This window comes from Sphaerodactylus townsendi, linkage group LG01, assembly GCF_021028975.2.
Source record: "Sphaerodactylus townsendi isolate TG3544 linkage group LG01, MPM_Stown_v2.3, whole genome shotgun sequence".
Lineage (NCBI taxonomy): Eukaryota > Metazoa > Chordata > Lepidosauria > Squamata > Sphaerodactylidae > Sphaerodactylus > Sphaerodactylus townsendi.
In genome coordinates this window covers 7,162,079-7,187,564 of record NC_059425.1, presented here as the reverse complement: position 1 = coordinate 7,187,564, position 25,486 = coordinate 7,162,079, and the positions used below count along the sequence as shown (strand labels likewise).

At 48.4% G+C, this 25,486-nt stretch overlaps 1 protein-coding gene across 1 annotated transcript in view; it reads right to left on the bottom strand.

The window, feature by feature from the left end:
- INTS3 (integrator complex subunit 3) overlaps positions 1-25,486 on the bottom strand; it is a 140,349-nt gene that overhangs the window by 56,462 nt on the left and 58,401 nt on the right. Inside the window, 4 exon segments of the mRNA XM_048503365.1 lie at positions 434-625; positions 2,070-2,167; positions 22,084-22,213; positions 24,595-24,739. Of these exon segments, the coding sequence (XP_048359322.1) occupies positions 434-625; positions 2,070-2,167; positions 22,084-22,213; positions 24,595-24,739 (565 nt within the window).

Below are 25,486 nucleotides of genomic sequence, written 5' to 3'. Positions count from 1 at the left end.
GGTATATATAATGCTTACAATCCAACAATAATAGTTGGATTTATATCCCCAGTTTCTCTCCTATAGGAGACTCAAAGGGGCTTACAAACTCCTTTCCCTCCCCACCCCAAACATCCTGTGAGGTGGGTGGGGCTGAGAGAGCTCCGAAGAACTGTGACTAGCCCAAGGTCACCCAGCTGGCGTGTGTGGGAGTGCACAGGCTAATCTGAATTCCCCAGATAAGCCCCGACAGCTCAGACGGCAGAGCTGGGAATCAAACCCGGTTCCTCCAGATTAGAGTACACCTGCTCTTAACCACATTTACCACCGATGCTGCGCTCTTAACCCAACTGAATAAAGGACAGCAAGATGAACAGGGAACGCTGAAACGGCTCGTCGACCACCCTTTGCCAGGCAGCCACAAGAGTGCACCCGGCCCTCCAAGACGCCTTACCGTGCAGGTGGTGAGCAGCCAGCCGATGATGGCCCAGCGAGGGAGGATGTCGGAGCTCAGCACCTCATTGGATGGGTGGACCACGCCGCAAATGTAGCGGATGAGGTCGCAGCGCAGGGACTGGCTGTCCGGGGTGGACAGATACTGCCGCTGGAACCAGTCCTGGTACCTCTTCTGCTGGCCAAAGCGCACCTAGGAGGAAGGGAGGGGGCATGCTAACAGTGGGGGCGAGAGACACACCAGCTTGGGAAAGGGGAAACGTTGAGGTGGTGCGTTTCCTGAATGTGGGTTTGGAAGAACCGACGACCCTGCGACCCACCCTGAAGGGGTGCCTTCTACATGGCACTGCCTGGAAAGCCAAGCCAACCCCAAAACACGAAGGTGGCAATCGGTTACTTCAGTTTCACCTCCTCTCCCATCCCATAGGGCAGTGATGGTGAACCTTTTCGAGACCGAGTGCCCAAACTGCAACCCAAAAGCCACTTATTTATCGCAAAGTGCCAACACGGCAATTTAACCTGAATACTGAGGTTTTAGTTTAGAAAAAGGGCTAATTTGGCCTCCGAAGGCGTGCATTACCTCGGGAGTTAGTTTGGTGGTAGCTCGGTGGCTTTGCTTTGAAGCCTTAACCGTGCAACTTCTTCCAACAGGAAACTCATAAACTTCTAGGAGGGGTTTACTCAGAAGCAAGCTTCCTCACTGCAAGCAGCAACCTGAAGTTTTACCTCTTTATTCTCTTCTGCATGAAAATCACAGTGGGGCTTTCCAGTGCTTAACAGGGCTTGTAATTTTACACTGCTTCTTCCCCAAACTCAGGGTCTTTAGGTTTAATGCTAATAATTGAGCCCAGCGACCCAGGCCAGCCTAGATTTGTGAGGGGTAACACTGTTTCATGCTGCGCTCCACAGGGGAGGGTCTCCGAAAGTGCCAAATTCCTCTCAAGCACCCGTGCCATAGGTTCGCCATCACTGCCATAGGGTCAGCAATAACAGTGAAGTGACCCATGGACCCCTTTCAATGCCATAAAATTAAAAATAATGCACTTTCAATCCACTTTCACAATTGTCTGAGGCTTTCGCGGCCGGAATCACTGGGGTGTTGCGTGGTTTCCGGGCTGTGCAGCCGTGTTCTAGTAGCATTTTCTCCTGACGTTTTGGCTGCATCTGTGGCTGGCATCTTCTCTGAAGATGCCAGCCACAGATACAGGCAAAACTTCAGGAGAAAATGCTACTAGAACATGGCCATACAGCCTGGAATCCACACAACACCCCCCTTTCACAATTGCTTGCAAGTGGATTTTGTTATTCCGCACAGTAAAATCCAGCTCCGAAGTGCATTGAAAGTGCATTATTCTGCACGTGCGGAAGAGGCCACGGAGTCTGGCTTCCCAGTTTCAGTTTGGGCAGCTACATCTGTCTGAGGTGGAAAGGCAAGGCCCAAGCCCAGCAGCATCACAAAGACGAGGTTTCCAGGCCGCTTTGATGCTTGGAGGCCTGGAAAGTGTGTTGGTCCTTAAGGAGCTACTGGACTCGAATCATCCTCCCCTCGCTTAACCTGTTCTTCGCCAGGCTGCACGACTCTGGCCAGAAAGTCCCTTTTGGCCCAAAGGCTGATGGAGCGGGCGGTCCCAGCTTACCCGAGAGGTCATGAAGAGCAGCTTGGTCTCCATGTCTGGCGTCAGGCGGAATGCCAGGAACTTTCGTGACGTCCGCGACTGTAGGAGCTGCAAGATGCCTGCAGGGATGAAACAACATGCGTGGCAGTTGCCGGAGCCGTGCACGATCCACCGACTGACAAGGCTCCTGGGAAACACTGCAGCTGGGTGGTGAGAATGCCAGTCAGGGGATCTCGGCTGTTACCCGGGAGAGGCCGCGGCTACACTGCTAGCGCGGTGTAGTGGTTAGATTACTGCACTCAGTTCTGAGAGGCCTGGGTTCAAATCTCCAATCTGCCAAGGAAGCTTTCTGGGTGACCTAGGGCCTGTCACATGCACTCTTGGCCTAAGCTACCCCGCAGGGTTGCTTAGAGGATAAAATGGAGGAGAAGAAAGTGGCACAAACCGCTTTGAGTCCCAGTGCCTTCTCTGTGGTGGCTCCTTCTTTGTGGAACAGCCTACCTGTGGAACAGCTGGTGATCTCCTTTCCCTTTCACCCCCACCCACAACAAACACTGTGTGAGGTGGGTGGGGCTGAGAGAGCTCCAAAGAACTGTGACTAGCCCAAGGTCCCCCGGCTAGTGTGTGTTGGAGTGCACAAGCTAATCTAGTTCACCAGATAAGCCTCTGCTCAAGTGGCAGAGCAGGGAATCAATCCCAGTTCTCCAGATCTGCTCTACACCAGTTGGCTTTGTTAGATAACAAGCTCTATTTTTTTCCTTTCATTAACCAGGTGATCATGATGATACTGACAGCCTGCAGCAAGAGATACCAGTTGGTCAAGAAGGGGATGAAGGAGAAATTACATATGATGATGCAGCCTCTACCAGCAGATTTGGTGCCTCAGGGTCTTGGAGGAAGGACACTATATTGCCACTGCTGCAGCCAAGAATTGCACTGGCTTTCTTGGCTGCTGCATCACACTGCTGACTCATGTTCACTTTGTGGTGCACTAAGACTCCCAGATCTCTTTCGCATGTGGTATTGTCAAGCCAGGAGTCACCCATCCTATATCCGTCCCTTTCATTTTTTTTTCTGTCTAAGTGTAGTATCTTACATTTATCTCTGTTGAAATTCATTTTGCTTGTTTTGGCCCAGCTCTCTAATCTGCCCAGGTCGTTTTGAATTGTGACCCTGTCCTCTGGAGTATTAGCTACCTCCCCTAATTTGTGCTGTCATCTGCACATTTGATTAGCATGCTTACACTTTAAGACCTTTTTAAAAAATTCTACCACTCCAATACTACCCAGGTGCTTTTTCGGATGCCCTGTCCTGTTGATTACTGACTTATTTCATGTCATCTGCCTCGAGACTATAAAGACCACAAACAAACAAACAAATACAGCGGCCATACCCAAAACTGCTGATCAGGCACTTAAAGCTGCCAATCTTGGCTTGCCTTATTTTCTCACCTTGCTCAGTATCGAAATGCTGTGAGCTGCCTGTCAACTAGGGGGAATAGGCTATTTAGCACATTTTTAGCCACCACACCAAATTGGGTACATCTCCCCACCATGTATTTTAAAGTGATGGAAGCCATATTAATCTAGCTGAGTGAGGGAATATTACATTTGTAGTATTACTGTGTATAAGTGGTATTTGAAATTGCCATGGTCTAAGTGGGCTGATTAATTGATTTTACTGATTTGATTGATTGATTGATTGATTGATTGATTGATTTGATTTGACGATTGATTGACTTATAGGGCTTCATCCTCATGCCCAGTGTTGATAGGCAATGCCTTTCACCTCCACCCCACAGCAACCAACAACAAACATTGAAACATTAATCCCTCAAAACCTATGCAGCAATTTCAAACAGCAGAAAGCTAGAAATTAAAACAACCAAAGTTTTTATAAAACAGGAGTTGTTTAAAATGGCGCCCAATCTAAGGCCAAAAGAAAGGGAGGGAATAGTTTATTGTAAATTATGTTGTTATTATGCTCATTATACTGGCTTACTGTTGTTTGTCCATGGTTCATGCTAGTCCTACTGTATTAATGTATTGCTGTTGATTATTGTGTTGTACACCGCCCTGAGCCCTCCGGGGGAGGGCGGGATATAAATTAAATTTCAAATCAAATCAAAATCAAATCATATACCTTTGGATCAGCAAAGACCAAACTCCATGTTTCTTTGATATTGTCAGGCCCCAGTTAATCCTGGTCTGGTGATTCTGAGATGGCTCCAGCCATTTCCATCGCCCAAGGCCATGAGGTCTTCTTTCCTTTTGTTCGCATGGAACTAGTCTAATAGCTTTTGATGGTTTCTCTTACTCTGTTTTTCTAAGGGAGTAACTCCTGCCTGTCCCAAACAATGCGTCTCTTTTCACTGTCCTTTCAATGCACTGGATATTATGCGGGAAATGGGGGGGGGGGGGATTATGGGTTGAACCAAACTGTAACCTTTAGGTATATACCGGGGGCCAGAGAGCCAAACCCTCAGTTTCGGCTATCTGGCCGATGGGCTGACACAGTTCTGAATAAAGCTCTTGAACCTATCTTGAGTCTTATTACTGACTGGAGCACCTGACCCTTTCAAATATGCTAAAGACGTCAATATTCTTGAACCAGACAGCAGGGCCTTCGGGTCGTGGCCCCAGGACTATGGAATGGTTTTCTTCCTTCTACAGGGAGCAGAAGTGGCGTAGGAGGTTAAGAGCTCATGTATCTAATCTGGAGGAATCGGGTTTGATTCCCAGCTCTGCCGCCTGAGCTGTGGAGGCTTATCTGGGGAATTCAGATTAGCTTGTGCACTCTCACACACGCCAGCTGGGTGACCTTGGGCTAGTCACAGCTTTTCGGAGCTCTCTCTGCCCACCCCACTATTAGGTGTTTGTTGCAGGGAAGGCAAGGATTTGTAAGCCCCTTTGAGTCTCCTACAGGAGAGAAAAGTGGGATATAATCCAAATTCCCTCCTCCTCCTCCTCCTCCTTCCTCCTCCTCCTCCTCCTCTTCCTTCTCCTCCTCCTCCTCCTCCTCCTCTCCCCCTCCTCCTCCCCCTCCTCCTCCTCCTCTTCCTCCTCCTTCTTTCTTCTCCTCCTCCTCCTCCTCCTTCTCTTCTTCTTCTTCTTCTTCTTCTTCTTCTTCTTCTTCTTCTTCTTCTTCTTCTTCTTCTTCTTCTTCTTCTTCTTCTTCTTCTTCTTCTTCTTCTTCTTCTTCTTCTTCTACAAGCAATGTAGTTATTTACAACTCTGGATCTTTAAGTAAGGTTCACTTTAGAGGACACCTCTGAGGCCACGAACAGCTGCAGATTCTATGTTTCCCTTAAGAAGCAGGGCAGCCAGCAAGGCCTTTTGTTGCCACAGGACGTGGCTTTCCAGTTGACTGTCAGCCACCTTTCGGAAAGGCAAGTCAGCGATGTTTTATTTACTGATTTTTCAATAATTCATCAGCGGCACCCTCCGGGAACACGAGAAGCAACTTACAGCAGCTGGAAAATTCAGAATGAAAACACTGGCCGGGAGGAGGAGGGAAGCGAATTCCACAGAAAGTTGGAAGAAGTTATAAAATGCTAAGCAGCAGAGTAACAACAACAAGAGCGTGATCATAATCCAACGCATACTTTCTAGAAGTTACAAGCTAGGGGCAAGGATAATTCATACAGAACAGACATAAAGAACGAAACAGGTTCCTTAACTTCTAGTCTGGAGGGCTAGCAGACAGTGATTGATTGGCTCGAAGAAGAAGAACAAAAAGAAGAAGAGGAAGAGGAGGAGGAATTTAGATTTATATCCCCCTTTTCCCTCCTGTAGGAGACTCAAAGGGGCTTACAATCTCCTTTCCCTCCCCCACCCCACCCACAATGAACAGCCTGTGAGGTGGGTGGGGCTGAGAGAGTTCCAAAGAGCTGTGACTAGCCCAAGGTGACCCCCACCTGGCATGTGTTGGGAGTGCACAAGCTAATCTGGTTCATTAGATAAGCCTTCACAGCTCAAGTGGCAGAGCAGGGAATCAAACCCGGTTCTCCAGATTAGAATTGCCGCTGAGAGCCCTTCGGGGATTGGGTGGTATAAGAAAACTAATCAATAATAATAATAATATAAAATAATAGAGTGCACCTGCTGTTTACCACTGCACCATGCTGGCTCTCAACAGGGCAGTAATCTTGCTTCTGAACCAAACTCGGGAGCTGTGAACTCAGAGCACTGAATAATTAATTTAGGCACCAGATTGCTGAGGTTTTCTGCAGGGAGGGGACACATTCATGGGAAAAGAGAGGCCTGCCGATTGGCTAATTAAATGGAGACTCCAGGTTTCGATAGAATAATGCTTCTGAATAATTTCAATAGAATAATAGGTTTCGATAGAATAATGCTTCTGAATAATTAAATGGAGACTCCAGGTTTCGATAGAATAATGCTTCTGAATATTGCTGGGGGAGGGGGGAAGAAGAAGAAGAAGAAGAAGAAGAAGAAGAAGAAGAAGAAGAAGAAGAAGAAGAAGAAGAAGAAGAAGAAGAAGAAGAAGAAGAAGAAGAAGAAGAAGAAGAAGAAGAAGAGGAAGAAGAGGAAGAAGAGGAAGAAGAGGAGGAGGAGGAGGAGGAGTTTGGATTTATATCCCCCCTTTCTCTCCTGCAGAAGACTCAAAGGGGCTTACAATCTCCTTGCCCCTCCCCCTTCACAACATCCTATAATAAATTTAGAAGAGGAGGAGGAGGAGGAGATGGATGGATGGATGGATTTATACCCCACAGTTCTCTCCTGTAAGGAGACTCAAGGTGGCTTACAAGCTCCTTTCCCTTCCTCTCCTGAGCAGCAGTGGCGTAGGAGATTAAGAGCTCATGTAACTAATCTGGAGGAACCAGGTTTCATTCCCAGCTCTGCTGCCTGAGCTGTGGAGGCTTATCTGGGGAATTCAGATTAGCCTGTACACTCCACACGTTAAGTTGGTGACTTGGCTAGCTGGCTGAGCTCTCCCTCAGCTCCACCCCAATTTCTACATGGTGTTTGTTGCTGGGGGAAGGGCAAGGAAATTGTAAGCCCCTTTGAGTCTCCTGCAGGAGAGAAAGGGGGGATATAAATCCAAACTCTTCTTCTTCTTCTTCTTCCCCACAACAGACACCTTGTGAAGTAGGTGGGGCTTTCAGGAGAGTCTCTGAGGAGGAACTGCGACTTCAGCCCAAGTGTCACCTGCCAGCTGAATGTAGGGAGTGCGAAACACATCTTGGTTCACCTCAGAAAAGTCTCCGCCATCTTCAGGTGTGGGAAGAATGGGGAATCAAACCCGGTTCTCCAGATTAGAATCCACCTTCTCTTAACCTCCTCACCACGCTGGCTCTGAAGAGATCTGTGGGGGGGAAGGGGGGGGTGTCTCTTGCCATGGCTAAGTTATGGCTAAGCTATAGGCCACGATTCTGCCGGATGGAAAAGAAAAGTCTTCCCGGGCATTTCCGCTTTCATCAAAAACTTAAAAAGACGTTTCTAGCCCTCATGGAAGTATCGCAAAGTATTTGGTACATTTAATGAAATCACTGAAGCCAGAATAGCGGTTGAGTAAGAAAAACCCATGACGTATCTTGAAATTAAATTTTTAAAAAAGCTTTCTGCTAAACATTAGAAAAAATTCCTGACAGTTACAGAACTGGTTTGAACAGGTTCTCGGCTAGAGGCATGGAGGAGCCTCCTCAGAGAGGTTTTAATGAAGAGACCATCCGACAGCGATGCTCATTCTGTGAACATAGGCAGATTGTGAGAGGCAGGCAGGGGTCAGTGCTTGGCTCTGGGTCCTTTTCATTGCTACGACCCAGGGTAACTCAACGAATTACCCACTCTAACTCCCACCTCAGCAGTGGTGGTTAAGAGTTAGGTGCACTTCAATCTTGGAGAACCGGGTTTGATTCTCTGCCCCTTTGAGCTGTGGAGGCTTTATCTGTTGAAACTAGTTAGCTTATGAGACTCCCAACACACATGCCAGCTGGTGACCTTGTCTCTTCACAGCTCACCTACCGTCTCACGGTGGGTGTTTGTTGTTCGTCTGAGCTCCACTCCACTTGCCAGGGTGTTGGGGTTGTGGGGAGGAAGGAAAGCAGACAGTGCCTCCTTGGAGTGAAAGCAGCATGCTGCAGAGGAGGCTAAGAGTCTCGGGTGCATTCAATCTGGAGAACCCGGTTTGATTCTCCGCTTTCCAAGTCAGCTTCCTGAGCTGTGGGAGGCTTCTATCTGGGAATTCAGATTAGCCTGCACACCCCCCACACATGCCAGCTGGGTGACCTTGGGCTAGTCACAGCTTCCTGAGCCTCTCTCTAGCCCCCACCCCACCACAGTGGGTGTTTGTTGTAGGAGGGGCAAGCAAGGAGATTGTAAGCCCCTTTGAGTCTCCTTACAAGAAAGAAAGCGGGGTGGATATAAATCCAAACTCCTCTTCTTCTCCTTCGGGGTCAGGAAGAAATTTTCTCCCAGGCCAGATTGGCTAGAGATTGTGGAAGTTTTTCGTCTTCCCCTGGGAATAGAGCAGGGGGTCACTGGAGGATGGGGGAGGTAGTACTGCAGGGGGTTGGACTAGATGACCCTTGAGGTCCCTTTGAGCTCTCTGCATCTGTGTGTGCGTGTCTGACTGCATCCGTCAAGCAGCATTCCTCGCCCTGACCCGAAACTGGCAAAACCAGAATAAATTAAGCAAAAGCAGATGCCAATTTGTGTCACTGATACATATTGAAGAATCCACCTTCCCTGAGCCTCCCAGGCTGAATTTTTTTTAAAGTTAATGTACGGCGCGCGCACGGACTCCGGTTACACAATGCCCAAAAAATTGCATTGAAATCGCAAAGAGTTTCTTTTGAGACTTCATTACAGAACCGGCAGAGCAGAGAGGAGGGCGACCAACATGGTCGCAGGGCCCAAATCCATGCCCCATTTAGGAGGAGACTGAGGAGCTGGCACAAGCTTGGGGTCCAGAGGGAAGAGAAGGTTCAGTGAGGGACATGATAGCTAAGGGCTTAGATATTTGAAGAGATGTCGCTATTTAAGAGGGGAGCAAGCCTGTTTCTCTGCTGTGCCTCGAGATCAGTTCTTCCGCATTACCCAACATAATGCGTTTTCAAACCACTTTCACAACTGTTTGCAAGTGGATTTTGCCATTCCGCACTGCTTCAAAGAGCACTGAAAGCAGTTTGAAAGTGCATTATTCTGCTTGTGCGGAATGAGCCTAGGAAACAGAGTAATAAGGTGCAGGAAAATAGAGTCTACCTAAACAGTAGGAAGAATTTTCTGACTGTCAGGGCTATTCGACAGTGGAATTCACTGCCTCGAAGAGTGGTGGAGTCTCCTTTGTTGGAGGCGTCTTGGTCAGAGGCTGGATTGAACATACGTTAAGGCTTCGATTGCTGTCATGCGTTCTTGTATTTTGTAGGGGGTTGGAATCCTGATGGGTCCCTGGTGGTCTCTTCCAACTCTGTGGATTCTATCATTAAATATATATTGAAGAGATAAGTATGCAGAGAAGGGCAACGTAAAATGATTAGAGGGATCGGAGCCATTCCTTTATGAGGAGAGGCTGCAGCGCTTTGGGAATTTTTTTTTGTTTGGAGAGGAGACGCCTGGCTGTGGAAGATGATTGAAGTTCATGCAAAATTATGCACAGGGTAGAAAAATGCTGACATGGTGTAAATTTTTTCTTCACAATAGATTAGAACCAGGGGGCATTCATTGAAATCGTTGGGGAAGAATAAGGGACTACTAAAAGGAAACACTTCTTCACGAACGCAGGATTGGTGTTTGGAACATGCTGCCACAGGAGGTGGTGATGGCCACTAACCTGGATAGCTTTAAAAGGGGCTTGGACAGATTTCTATGGAGGAGAAGCTCTATTTGGCGGCTACCAATCTTGATCCTCTTTGATCTGAGATTGCAAACGCCTTAACAGTTCCAGGGTGATCGGGAGCAGCCTGGAAAGCCTGAGAAGGCCATTGTTTTCACATCATCCTGCATGTGAGCTCCCAAAGGCACCTGGGTGGGCCATACCGCGAAAGGCGTGCTGAATTAGATGGACTCTGGTCTGATCCAGCTGGCTTGTTCTTATGTTCTTAAGGTAAAGGAGAAGAAATTCCACCTAAACTTCAGGAAAAAACTTCCTGACAGTGAGAGCTGTTCGGCAGTGGAGTGCACTACCTCAGAGGGAGGTGGAGTCTCCTTCTTTGGAAGTTTTTAGAGAGGCTGGATGGCCATCTGTCAGGAGTGCTTTGATTGTGTGTTCCCTGACCATTGTAGGGGTTGGACTTTGATGGCCCTTTGGGGTCTCTCTTTCCAACTCTATGATTCTATACCATGACCAGACCACGCATGGACATAGGGTAAGGGGGGGGGGGAGTTTTGATTTGAACCCCCCATTCATGTCCGACAGCTCCACTCTCCGCTTGTGGGTTAAAACATTTTTAGTGCTTTTTTTTTGGTTTTTGGCCTGCAAGGGGCTTGATTGATTTAAAGCTAGCAGCACCAAACCTTCAGGGATTGTTTGGGGACTCCCCTCGATGATACTACCTGTTTGCGAGGAGTTTAGCCTCAGGGGGTCCAAAGTTATAGACTCCCAAAGGGGGGTGCCCCCCCATCCTCCATTATTGTTTCCAATGGGAGATAATAGGAAGGTGGGGGCTAGCACCTTGAAGGTCCACAACTTGGGACCCCTGAACCAAACTTCTCTACCAACCTGGGTGGGTGGTATCATTAGGAGAAGGCACCCTAAAGATGCTCTTGAAAGTTTGGTGCTTCTAGCTTAACAATTGCACCCCTGGACAATGTAGGCAATTCCCTCATTTCCCTAGATTCTTTTAAATCCACCCCTTCATGGATTTAAAAGGGAGAATCTTGAGGTCCCTCAGTTTAGGAAGAAGAAGAGTTTGGGATTTATATCCCCCTTCTCTCCCCTGTAGGAGATTCAAAGGCTTACAATCCTTGCCCTTGCTCCCCTCACACAACAAATGCCCTATAGAGGCGGTGTGGGGCTGAGAGAGCCTCTGGAGAAGCTGTGACTAGCCCAAGATCACCCAGCTGGCATGTGTGGAGTGCACAGGTTGCCAATCTGACCCCAGCATAAGCCTCCACAGGCTCAAGTGGCAGAGCAGGGAATCGCCCGTTCCTCCAGATTTGAATCACCTGCTCTTAACCACTACGCCACACTGGAAAGTGATGCTGTTTCTCAGGGTGGGGAGAATTCACTCAAAACAGGCCTACTCTTTCAAAGTTGTTTTAACTGGGGACCCTAGATTCTCCCCTTTAAGGTGGATTTAAAAGGAGAATTTGGGCTCTCTAGGTTTAAATGCCATTGAAAGTGATGCTGTTGGGGTGTGATTCCAGCATCACAGCTGCTGCCTGGGGAGGGGCTGAAACCAGATTTGTGCAATTTAGGCTCCGGAGCTTTTTCCTCTTTATGCCTCTGCCTGTGAGGGGAGGGGCAGGCTGCAGGGCAGGGCAGGGAGTCTCGCCATCCCTGCACCTCGAGAGCCAAGCTTTTATAAGCACTAGGCCAGGGCGGGCTTTAAAGGAGGCTGCTGCCATGCCCTATTTTAAGGGCCCCCCCCCAACCCCCCCATAAAAAATCTATACCTACGTCCCTGAGACCACGGCTGCATAGCCTGGAAAACCCACAACAGTCAGTTGATTCCAGCAGGGAAATCCTTCGACTATATATTATTCCACTTACTTCATTTATACCTTGCGTTTCACCCTATTGGGCCCCTGAAGTGCCCTACAACAGGGCATTGGAGTGGAGCGGTACTGAAAAGATGCCTGAAATGATATAAAGTGGGACTCTCTATTGAATGCGGCCAATGGAGTAGGGGGGGAAATCTCCTATCCCTGAAGGGCTGTTAGGATTGCTAACAATAAGATAGCCTTGGGCAGTGAAACTGAATCATTTATATTGATATATTCTTCTATCCAGCTACTTGTTCCCACCATCGCCCACCCACAGAGCTGGCAATTATGCAACAGGCCTCCTGCCGTTGATAGAATGCAAGCTCGTGGAGCTCGGAGCCTGGGAGCTATGCGCATAAATTCCACGCTGCAGGCAGCTTTCTCCCTGCCTGGCATGGAGCACAGGCCAAAACCCGGCAGCAGAGAAAGTTGGAAGGAAAAGGTCGGCGGAGTCGGGGCTGACAGCTCCTCCTACCCCTTCGGACGCTGGTCCATCCCCAGGTTGCAGGTGGCCAAACGGGGCACACGCGTCGTAACCATCAGCCTGTCCAATACCGCACACAGAAGAAGAAGAAGAAGAAGAAGAAGAAGAAGAAGAAGAAGAAGAAGAAGAAGAAGAAGAAGAAGAAGAAGAAGAAGAAGAAGAAGAAGAAGAAGAAGAAGAAGAAGAAGAAGAAGAAGAAGAAGAAGAAGAAGAAGAAGAAGAAGAAGAAGAAGAAGAAGAGGAGGAGGAGGAGGAGGAGGAGGAGGAGGAAGAGGAGGAGTGAGTTTGATTTCCATATCCCCTTCTCTCCAGCAGGAGACTCGAAGTGGCTGACAATCTTCCTTTTGCCCTTCCCCTCACAACAAACAACACCCTGTGAGGGGTGGGGCTGAGAGAGCTCCAAGAAGTTGATTAATTGCCTAAGGTCACCCAGCTACGGTGTGGGAGTACAATAGCTAATCTGAATTCCCAGGATGAGAGCCTCCTTCCATTAGCTCAGGTAGGTGGCAGAGCGGGGAATCAAACCCGGTTCCTCCAGATTAGATACACAAGCTCTTAACCTCCTACGCCACTGCTGCTCCATCACCTGTCAAATACCGCACACAGACAGAACACAGAGTAGAATCATAGAATCCTAGAGTTGGAAGAGGCCCCAAGGGCCATCAAGTCCAACCCCCTGCAATGCTGGAACACATAATTAAAGCACTCCTGACAGATGGCCATCCAGCCTCTCCTTAAAAACCTCCAAAGGAGGAGATTCCACCACACTCCAAGGCAGTGCATTCCACTGTCGAACAGCTCCTACTGTCAGGGAAGTTTCCCCGGCGTTTAGGTGGAATCTCTTTCCTTCACCTGAACCCTGCTCTCCTGGTCCTGGTCTCTGAGCTGCAAAACAAGCCAAGTTCCTCACCGACATGGAATCCCTTCAGATATCTAAACATGGCTATCGTGTTGCCTCTTAACCTTCTCTTCGCCAAACTAAACATACCCAGCTTCCTAAGTAAGCATGAAGCAGATCGGAAGACAGAGGTGGTGTAAAGCTGCCGAATGGGATTAGTTTAGTTGAAATGCACCTGGCAATTTCAGCAGGGAATTCCATGATGACCTATGTCAGTGATGGTGAACCTTTTTGAGATCGAGTGCCCAAACTGCAACCCAAAACCCACTTATTTATCGCAAAGTGCCAACACGGCAATTTAACCCAAATACTGAGGTTTTAGTTTAGAAAAAATGGTTAGGTCCAAGGCGACGCTACTTGGGGAGTAAGTTTGGTGGTAGTCGGTGGCTGCTTTTGTAGCTTTGAAACTTAATCCGTGCCACTCTTCCAATGGGTGAATCACTTAATCTCTAGGAGGGTTTAGAAGCAAGCCCTGCTGCCAGCAAACTGCCAAGCCAGCCCCAGGTATAAGAATTGTGCTTCAGTTCTTTTCCTGTGGTATGAAAAAATCAGTGGGGTTTAACAGCACTTAATAGGGTTACCTATGGCCCCCCACATGACGAACTCTGTGCATACATCGCCCACAGAGGGGTTTCCTGAGTACACGGGCACCTGTGCTACAGGTGATAGCTCGGCCACCACTGACCTGCATGTCGATGCAACACGGTGTACATGTGCTGGTACAGAACTGGCTGGGAAATGGAGCCTCCTTGGGTGAGATTGGCATTTTTTAAATCGTCTGGGTACCCCCACCTTTAGGAGAAGGGTGAATGGCTTTTGGGGACACAGGGTCTTTTCTACTGTGGCCCCCAGTGCGTGGAGAACCTTCCCTAGGCACATGTGACAGCTGTCTTTTCTGTTGATTTCTAGGTATCAAAAAACAGCCAGTTTGGTACAGCTGGTAAAGGGCTAGACTAGGCCTGGGCGTACCCAGATTCAAATTCTGGGAAATTCACCAGGGTGACTTTGGGCCATTCATTCATTCTTTTTCAGTCTAACCTACCTTGCAGAACTGTCGTGAGGATACCTTGCAGAACTGTCGTGAGGATCCCTGGCCCCAAGGCGATCCGGCTGGCCTCTACAAGGGCCAGGGCCTTTACGGCTCTGGCCCCTACCTGGTGGAACAGGCTTCCAGGCAAGATCTGGCTCTAAGGGACTCTAGGCAAAGTTTCTTGCAGGCCTGTAAAATTGGACCTGTTCCACCAGGTACTTGGCCAGGCCTGACATGCCTAACCTTGCCACGGATTGACAACACTACATATGCGAGGACCACCTTGCAGGCACCACCTTTGCAGGATTTCATAACATCTGGCCTCCCATGGAGGGGGAGGGAGGGGTTGAAGCCATCTGTAGTCTTGCTATTTTATGTATTATTTTATGTAAATTACATATTATGATGTTTTAAATTGTTTTATTATTGACGGACACCGCCCTGAGCCTTTGGGGAGGGCGGTATATAAATAAATAAATAAATAAATAAATAAATAAATAAATAAATAAATAAATAAAATGGAGGAAGTTACTGTAAGCCAGCCCAAGCTTCTTGTAGGGATGGCTGGTGTAGGAAGTTACCAACTAAAGGCCTTGCTTATTTACCTTATAACTACATACATTTCTGAATCCTTCTCCTAGCAATACACTATGTTGTGCAGCAGTATTGTGCAGCGGTATGCCAGCGGCTTCTTGGAAAGATGCAAACGGGAGCGAAAGTTAGAGAGAACGGCCATGTCTAATCGGGCCCTGTCCTGCCAGCCGCTCTTCTTTCTGCCTCGCTTTTTCCATTGCTTTATCATCTCTTGAATGTCTTCAATGAATTGCAAGTCAGGCCCCCAAAGGCCAAGTGTAAAAGTCCCAAATAAATATATCATTTCGAGATGCAAAAGCCATTATCAAGATTCCCCTGATTATTCCCTCTCTGTTATCAGATCACTTTATTTCAGAATGGTATACTTTGATCTTTAGAAAGGCTGAGGCTGACTGGTTTCCCTTGGAATGCTCCTTTATGCTCACAAAGGTGGAAGCCTTCTGACTAGTTAAGAAACCTGGGAGGCCTCCTGGATCTTGATTTTCATAATTTGACTCAGGCTGCCAAGACAACCTAGTTCTCCAATTTACATTATTAATCCCATGAGAGCTGTTCTCCTGAATGACATTATTAATCCCACTCCAGAGGAGAGCCTTGGCTACTGCAAGATGTAATGTGCTGCCATCAGCTCTGCTGGAGGGAAGATTTAAGAATATGGAACGTTCTAAAAAGAGCTTTGTTCATGGGATATGACTCACGGCCTAAAACATTCTTGACCATTCTTTGTTTCCCTATGCCCTAAAATACAATAAGATAATGCGATGAAATATGAATTCCATTTTCTTGCAATGTTCTCAGTGGCATGAGTGTTATAAGATACCCAATCTCCTGAACAGCTCTGATGTGCTCTTTTGTGAAACTGTTGCAATGGCATATTGGGAAAATTAGTAATTTTAACTGTATTTTTTTAACCTTGGTTTTGTTTTAAAATTTTGTCCTGTTTTATATGCCAATAAAGGCTTGTGTTGTAAGATTCCCCTGATATCCAAAACGCTTTGAAAGTCTGACTGTATGTCACTGAAAAGCAAAAGAAGTACCGTAGTCTGAAGGCTCAGCTGTGTGTCAGGGGATCAACGAGTCGCTGAGAGAGACAATGAACAGGTATGAATCAGCCCCAACCCTTTCAACCACAGATACAGAACACAGATATAGGATGGGTGACACTTGGCTTGACAACACTACCTGCGAGAGGGATCTGGGAGTCTTAGTAGACCACAAACTGAACATGAGTTTGCAGGGATATGGCAGCTAAGAAAAGCCACATGCGATTCTCCTGGGATGCATCAATAAGAGTATAAAGCCGCCTAGACTCGAGGGGAGTAATTGTACCACTCTACTCTGCATTGGTCGGACCTCACCTAGAGTACTGTGTTCAGTTCTGGGCACCGCAATTCAAGAAGGATATTGACAAGCTAGAACGGGTCCAGAGGAGGGCAACAAAAATAGTAAAAGGTCTGGAATCCATGCCCTCCGAAGAGCTGGGGATGTTTAGTCTGGGGATGTTTAGTCTGCAGAAGTGAAGGTTAAGGGGAGACATGATAGCTATGTTTAAATATTTGAAGGGATGTCTTGTTGAAGAGGGAGCAAGCTTGTTTTCTGCTGCCTCAGAGAATAGGACACGGAGTCACGGATTCAAGGTGCAGGAAAAGAGATTCCACCTAAACATTAGGAAGAACTATTCAACAGTGGAATTCACTGCCTCGGAGTGTGGTGGAGTCTCCTTCTTTGGAGGTTTTTACACAGAGGCTGGATGAACATATGTTGGGAGTGCTCTGATTGCGTGTTCCTGCATGGCAGGGGGTTGGAACTGGATGGCCCATGCGGTCTCTTCCAACTCTTATGATTCCCCAAAGTTAATTTCAAAATAACAGTGCTACCGGAGTTCAACCTGACCCAGAGGCAAACGTCTGTGGAAGCTCACTGAGGTTAGCTCAGAGCAAAAGGTAAGCACTCTGCCCATGCTTGGAAGCTGCCTCACATATTCAAGTCTCTGTCCCCCGTCCCCGCACTGAGCTCTCACTCAAAAGGAGCCCTGCCTCGTTCCATAAGACTCCTCCAGAGTCCCAGGAGGATTCTGTTTCAGCCCCAGTAACTACCGAGTTTCCCCGAATATAAGACAGTGTCTTATATTAATTTTTGCTCCCAAAGATGTGCTATGTCTTATTTTCAGGGGATGTCTTATTTTTCCTGTGTTCTGTCTGTCAAGCATGCTTCCAAAACAAAAAATCCTTTGCTATGTCTTACTTTTCAGGGATGCCTTTATATTTCGTGACTTCAGCAAAAAAACCTCTACTATAAGTCTATTTTATATTTTTCGGGGATGTCTTATATTCGGGGAAACAGGGTAGAAACTAAATTATAATTTAAAAAGAGCAAAGGGGGGGGGAGGGGAATGTGCCGACAATGGCGAGACAGAAAACAAATCTGTTCTCATAATCCTTAATAGAAGGGGTCTGGGACATTATGGATGAGGGAGGCCAGACGGGGGGTCAAGGCAGCCGAGAGACGCCTTTGGGGAGAGAGAGATCTGTCCTTGCGAGGGACAGCAATGTGGCCATCCCACTAGGACCTTCGGGGCTCAGCGGAGGATCAAAAGAAATACATCTGAAGGGGACAGTCGGCACCACAAAAGATCTCGGTCCATCTAGGCCTCGACACCTTTCCAACACCGCAGATGCAGAGGGGTGTGTGAGAGAGCAACAGCCATGCTGGAAAGTCCATTTCTTCTCCCTTCTGAATTGACTTCCCTGTTGTTGTAACCTTACTGCAGTGATGGCGAACTTTTTCGAGACCGAGTGCCCAAATTGCAACCCTAAACCCACTCTATTTATCGCTAAGTGCCAACACGGGCCATTTAACCCTAATAATTGAGGTTTTAGTTTAGAAAAAAACGGTTGGCTCTGAGTATGCGTATGCTACTCGAGTAAGCTTGGTGGTTGTCGGTGGCTTTGCTTTGAAGCTAAACTTCGCGGTAACGCCTAACGGGGAATCACGCCCTGTCCTAGGAGGGTTTACATACTCAGAAGCAAGCCCCATTGCCAGCAATCGAACTTAGTCCCAGGTAAAGGATCGCGCTTTAGTTCTTCGCATGAAAATCAGTGGGGTTTAACAGTGCTTAACAGGGTTACCTACACTGCTCCCCCAAAACTAGGTCTTAGGTTTAATGCTAATAATCGAGCCCAGCGCCCAGGCCAGCCTAGGGATGTGTGTGTGGAGGGGGCATTCTGTTTGGGGGTGCCCACAGAGAGGGCTCTGAGTGCCACCTCTGGCACCCGTGCCATAGATTGGCCACCACTGCCTTACTGGGATATGCTGGAAAGTCCGACAGCCCTTCAGTGAGAGGCCTTTTCTTCCGGGCCATCTTTGACAGGACCGTACCAGAGGTGATCTTATTAGAAAACGGGATTGTTCGGATTGGGGCTGTGACACAGGGAGTATTACTCCACTCCCCGCACACACACAACACAACTTTTCACCAAACAGTCTCCAAAGCTGCTGGCTGCCTTCCACTCAAGGACATAGGTAAGGGGGGGGAGTTCTCGGGTTCAACCCCCCGCATTACATGTCCGAAGCTCCGCCCCCGTTTGTGGTTTTTTGGTATTTTTTTAGTGTGTTTTAGATTTTTGGTCTGCAGGGGTGCATTTTTTAGGCTAGCAACACTAAAATTTCAGGGATTTGTTGGGAGACTCTCCTGATGATACTACCCAGGTTTGGTGAGGTTTGGTTTCATGGGAGGGGGCAGAAGGGGCTGCCAGCTGGGAGCCCAGCTGGTGGGGGCGGGGCAGGGGAGTCTGCTGTCCGGGGCCTCAGAGAGAAGAAGAGTTTGGATTCATATCCCCCCTTTCTCTCCTGCAGGAGACTCAAAGGGGCTTACAATCTCCTTGCCCTTCCCCACTCACAACAAACACCCTGTGAGGTGGGTGGGGCTGAGAGAGCTCCGAGAAGCTGTGACTAGCCCAAGGTCACCCAGCTGGCGTGTGTGGGAGTGCACAGGTTAATCTGAATTCCCCAGATAAGCCTCCACAGCTCAGGCGGCAGAGCGGGGAATCAAACCCGGTTCCTCCAGATTAGATACACGAGCTCTTAACCTCCTACGCCACTGCTGCTCCTACGCCAGAGCTGCTTTTATAAGCACTGAGGCCAGGGGCGGGGCTTGGGGAGGCATGACCACGCCCCCAGGAGTGGGTGGGGGGCCTGTCCCCGCCCCCTGAACCCCCCCCATAAAAATCTATACCTACGTCCCTGCCTCCACTAGTGGGACGGGGGGGGGGAGGGGTTCCTGCCTCACCTGGCATCGGCCAGCTGGGGCCAGGGTCACACCTGCACTTGTTGTTATCAGTGCATGTTAATGGGCCTTTCTGTCTTAATCGCTGCGCTTTGCAACATGGTGAAGTCTGCCTCCCTCATTGCTGCCCCCTCCGGGGCCTGGAATGAAGCCTATCGGCTGTCCTTGAAACACTTGGGACACACAACACAGATTTCTCACCTCCTTATTCTGCTATTCGTTCTATTGCGGGAAAGATGGGAGGGGGGAGCTCAGGCGAAGGAATGCAGGGGGATAAAGGGGCCAAGCGGAAGCCGTGATTTTAGATCAGGCTTCTTGTCCTAATGGTAAACGACACAGTTCAATAAAATGGTAAACGACACAGTTCAATAAAAGGCTACTGATACATGTCTAGAGCAGGGGTCGGGAACCTTTTCTCCTCAAAGAGCCATTTGGCTCACCCACCCACCCCGCTTACCCCCCACCCACTTACTTGCTCGCACGCCCCATCATCCACTTTGCTTGCTCGGGCTTCACTCCGCCACCCCCCCAGGGCCGGGCGGAGGCAAACCAGCTGGGTGGGCAGGAGAAAAAGCCCGCGGCGCGGCCTAGCCGGCCGTGGGCGATGGATGCAGGACCAGCGGCTCGGCTCATGGAGACGCAGAACAGCAGCGGAAGAGCCGCGGGTTCCCAACCCCTGGTCTAGAGTCTCAATCGTTGATTGTTGCACAAGAACCTGACAGCTACACAGAAGCACATGGGGAGTCTAATGCCTGGCCGATTGATAGGCGCAGAAGGGGCAAAGGTCTGCTTCTGGTTGGTGTAAAAAAAAAAAAACAGCCACCCACTGAAGTGCTTCCCCCCATCCCCCCACACAAAGAGTAAGCCAAGAAGGAGATGATGCTTGGCCATTCGGACTACTTGGTTAGTTACAGCTGCTTCTCCCCGCCAGCCCGTTGACGAGGCAGAATGCAGGGCAGGTGGCTGGCTCTTGCTGGGCGTGCTCAGCTAGCCCGGGGTGTGGGTGGAGAGGCACAGCTGGGAGGGGGGGCGTGAGCATGGAGCCCAGGATTTGCCCTGGGCGCGGTTTCAGAATGGTATGCCACTGCCTAAACACCATTTGTAACACTAGAACAATAATATTTGCCTGCTCTGAAGGGCAACTGTAAAGATTGCTAAGAAACTGTGAAAATTACTTCTGAATATATATTTCGGTTTCTCAGCCAAAGACTGACTGATATGGAATTTCGGTCCCTTCACCCAGCACAACCTGCAGTATGTTCCCCAGATTTTCTAAACCTACCCATCCTACATGGGAAGATAGCAAAACACTTCTATAGTCTCGACGGTCCATCTCGTCGCAGAGCATTTATGCTTGCCAGAGTAAACGCTTCTTCCTTCTAAAGTTACAATCGGGAGATTTCAAGGTGTTTTATTCTCTGACAGACGATGCCCATGCTCTGTAAATGCCGTGGATACAATACAGCATATACTCCTAGAATGTCAGTTACACTCTATATTACGTAGTCACTATATAATCCCGATTATTAAAGCTGAAACAAATTTGCCTCCGGCTTATGTAGTGAAGTATTTACTTAGTGATGCATCTTCTGAGATAACCTTTAAGGTCGCTACATATTTAGCAGAAGTAATATCTCAAAGACGGTACTAAAATGTGTCCCCAGGATGTATCAAACCATCTAAATTACATTGATTTCATGTCTCAGGCTCAAGTCATTGTACTAAACCTGAGAAGTCATTCAAATCGGTTTTAATTAACATATGGATATCACCATAGGTCTCCAGAAAGTTTGTGTCTAATTCATCCTAACTTAGTGTACTGGATTCCTCGTTGTATTGTTGTTTATCATACAAACACACTGTATGCAGAATTATTTATGCCTAATAAAGGTTTACTGTACTGTACTTCTGAACATCTGCATTCCCACCCTTGGAATGGGATATAAGGGCTTAAGGATCTCCATTCCTTCTTGCGTCCGATGAAGTGAGCTTTGACTCTCAAAAGGTCCTAATTTTGTTGGTCTCTAAGAACTAAATTTTAGCTCTATAAATACTTCTATTGGGAAACCACGTTAAGAAGAAGCGTTTGGATTTATACCCCGCCTTTCTCTCTTGTTAGGAAACTTGTCAAGGCCATTTACAAACTCCTTTCCTTCCTCTCCCCACAACAGACCCCTTGTGGGGCAGGTGGGGCGAAGGCCCCTTCCGCATATGCAGAATTATGCTCTTTCAATCCACTTTCAATGCACTTTGAAGCTGGATTTTACTGTGTGGAATAGCATAATCCACTTTCAAACAGCTGTGCATTATTCGGCATGTGCGGGCAGAGGCGGAGCTACCAGGGGCGGGGATGACGGACAGCACTGGGATGTTCATTTAGTTCAGCTGGAGGTTGGATCGGGAATTGTTTGTTGAGACTGCCTGGGACGATTTCCCAGGAGACCTTGCGAGCCCCAAGATCTCCTGGGAAGTGTAGTTCCCACCAGGCCGTTTTCAGCCTCAAGTGAACAGGCCACATTTTCCAGCCTCCACTTTCAAACTGAACTAAGGTAAGTGTGTGAGTTGGGGGCGAGGCGCCGGGTCCTCCTCCCTCCCCCAAATGCAGAGTGCACACTGGGCGCACTCTGTGTGCGGAAGAGGCCTATGAAAATCTTGAGAGAACTGGGTCTGGCCCAATGTCACCCAGCAGGAATGTAGGAGGGGGGGAAACAAATCAGGCCCACCAGATCAGAGTCCGCCGCTCACGTGCAGGAGTGGGGAATCAAACTCGGTTCTCCAGATCAGAGACCGCCCGCTCTTAACCACCACACCGCGCTGGCTCTTAAAGCAGGGAAATCAAGTTTTGTAAAGCTAGGAACCTGACCCATATGCTACTTTATTCCCCAAATACAACACCTAATTTTCAGAACCTGATTTTTTTAAAATGTTGCCATGCGGAATCCTCAGCCACTGGAACTTCTCTTTCCATGACCGGGCCTGGTAGGCATCATGCAACTAGTCCACAATGTGCCTCGGTGATTACCTGTGCGTTTACAGGTGATCAGCCTTTACCGACCTATGGGCTGCCTTTACCTACCTGTGAACTGCGGGCTCAGTGCCTGAGGGTTGTGGATAATGTCTTTCCAGAGCTGCTCAAATTCAGGTATCCTAGCAACGTTCTGCAGGAGCCTCACCAGGTCTCGGCCAATCACAGCGCAATCCATGAACTTTGAGAAGGGGGGGAAAAAAGGGAGAGCTGTTATGGTTTACCTGTTTTTGGGCAGAGGGACAGGATGAATCTATCTATATGGGGGGAGGGGTCCCTAAACTGCTGGGGAGCCAAGCCAGAGGTGGGATCCAGCAGGTTCTCACAGGTTCCCGAGAGTAGGTTACTAATTATTTGTGTGTGCCGAGAGGGGGTTACTAATTGGTGATTTTGCCACGTGATTTTTGCCTTCGTTATGCCCCTCCTCCGCTCCTCATCAGTAGTGCGCAGAACTTGAAGCAGTCTAGCAGGAGGTGCGTGGCAGCCTGCGCCTGCGTGCATTCGTTTCCCGCCCAAGGACAGGCGCAGCGGCTGCATCCTTGCCACAGCCCCGCCCAGCAATGCCTCACCCCCGAATGCCCAGCCACGCCCCCGTCGTGCCCCACCCAGCCCCATTGGCGCTACGCCACAGTTTGAATCCCACCACCATGGGAACCTCTTACTAAAATTTTTGGATCCCACCACTGCCAAGGACTATTTGCCTGACTTCCCCTAAAGGTTCGAAAGGTAGACGGCCACCCTTTGAAGACAGAAAATTCTAAAGAGGCGAAATGACCACAGAGAAGGTCAGTTGCTATTCTCGAAAAAAATTACTGCCGGTGTAAAAACAAACAAGCCTAGCTATAAATTTTGCGGCTCCACTTTCTTCTCTTCCAGGGGCAGCCCCGGGAATCCAAAGCTCAGGGGCCAAGGCCAAGCACCAGCATTCAGATCCCAAAAGCCACGCCTCCGCTGTCACACATTGCTGCATGTTATCCTTACGGCCTGTTGCCAAAGAGATCCTCATCACACTGAAGCCAACATGTGGGGCTGGCCGGTCTGCCTGGCATGGCGGGGTCTGTATACAAATTGCCCCCCACCCCAGGTTCTGGAGGGAAGTACGAGTCACATCCCCCTGTAAAGGTTATGTCAGGACTAAGGCCCCTCCCGCACGTGCAAAATTATGCACTTTCAACCCACTTTGCAGCTGGATTTTACTGTGCGGAATAGCCAAATCCACTTGTAAACAATTGTGAAACTGGACTGAAAGAGCATTATTCTGCACGTGCGGAAGGGGCCTAAGCTCTGATCAGTTCGAACGTGGAGAGCTTTAAAAGGTGGTTGGGCATATTTCCTGGAGAACATAAGAACATAAGAACTAGCCTGCTGGATCAGACCAGAGTCCATCTAGTCCAGCACTCTGCTACTCGCAGTGTCATAGGTTTGCCACCGCTGTTCTAGGTCATTTCTTAGCTATCAGTGGCTACAGTCATCAAGACTAAAGGGAACCTCCATATTCAGAGGCAGTCAACCTCTGAATCCCAGTGCCAGAAGGCAACACAGAGAGAAGCCCACTATGTCCTATTAGAAGAAGAAAGAGGAAGAAGAGTTTGCATTTATATCCCCCCTTTCTCTCCTGCAGGAGACTCAAGGGGCTGACAATCTCCTTGCCCTTCCCCCCTCACAACAAACACCCTGTGAGGTAGGTGGGGCTGAGAGAGCTCCGAAGAACTGTGACTAGCCCAAGGTCACCCAGCTGGCATGTGTGGGAGTGCACAGGCTAATCTGAATTCTCCAGATAAGCCTCCACAGCTCAGGCGGCAGAGCGGGGAATCAAACCCGGTTCCTCCAGATTAGAATGCACCTGCTCTTAACCTACTATGACACTGCTGCTCCTTTAGTTGGCCCTTCAGAGAAACTGGTTGGCCACTGTGTGAGACTGGATGCTAGACTAGATAGACCACCGGTCTGATCCAGCAGGGCTCTTCCAATGTTCTTATGTTCTTAAGACTGCTGCCCTACTGAATCTTTGGGGGAAAGCTCATTTAAAAAGGTCCCCCCTCTCCAATCTACTTTTAGTCTGAGAGCCCATGTCTGGCGTAACCGTGTGGCGTAACAGACAAAGATAAGAAGAACATAAGAACATAAGAACAAGCCAGCTGGATCAGACCAGAGTCCATCTAGTCCAGCTCTCTGCTACTTGCAGTGGTCCACCAGGTGCCTTTGGGAGCTCACATGCAGGATGTGAAAGCAATGGTTCTTGCACAGTTCCCTGGGTTACCTCAGCCAAATTTACCTCATGAGTTTATTTGCGAGGGTAAAATGTAATTATTCCCCCAAGGACGCTGTATAACTGAACTCCCTGGTGGAAGGCATAGGTAACATACCAACACAGTAAATAATAAAAAGAGTGAGGTCATTGTCACGACAGCATCCAACAACACGCCGAAAGTATGAGATTTTGTAGGTATAAAGGGCGACATGTTTCGAGGCTGGGACCAAGGGAGAAAGACCCCTGAGAAGGGAGAGGCTCATGAAAGACAACGAATACACTTCAGAAGGAAGTGTTCTGGGTTTCCTCACCCGGTCCCGGAGAAGAGAGATGCAGAAATCCACCTCCTTCTGCCGCAGGGCCTGCAGCGGCGGGGAGCCGTGGTGGTCCACGATGAGGCGCAGGAACGTGTAAACAGACATGGCTATCAGAATCGAGCTCTTCAGCACCCATTCCCTGCAAGGGGCAAAGAACAACAAAGACTTTTGTGGCTCGTTAAAGGCTTTTAACCTGGGTGGGGCGAGTTTCTGGGAGACCCAGATTCAAATCTTCACTTGGCCGTTGAAACTGGCTGGGCGAAAGAATTAAATAGGGCCCACACACACGCCATTATACTAACTTACTCTCTAATGGGGGTTTTACATTTGAGAACAAACACTCTTTGGACAGGAGAACAATGGAAGTAACTTTTAGTTTCCACATAAAATTGTGGGGCTATGAATGGAATACATAAATTTATGAGCCAGGCGCCCATTTTGCTAGATGAATGAAGGCCATGTGTGTCTAATGATATATGTGTGTGTGTGTGTGTGTGTGTGTGTGTATGTATATATATGTATATATATGTATATGTATATATATGTGTGTATATATGTATATATGTATATATGTGTGTATATGTATATATGCATGTGCGTGTGCGTGTGCATGTGTGTGTAAAATTTGGAAAGGGAGTGGAGTGGATTTAAATGGCTTTAAAACATCTGTTTTACTTTGCGAACATTTCATACCCCGTTTCCCCGAATATAAGACATCCCCTGAAAATAAGACGCCGTGGAGGTTTTGCTGAAGTGCGAAATATAAGGCATCCCCCAAAAGTAAGACATAGCAACGTTTTTGCTTGGAAGCATGCCCGACGAACAGAACACAGAAAAATAAGACATCCCCTGAAAATAAGACATAGCGCATCTTTGGGAGCAAAAA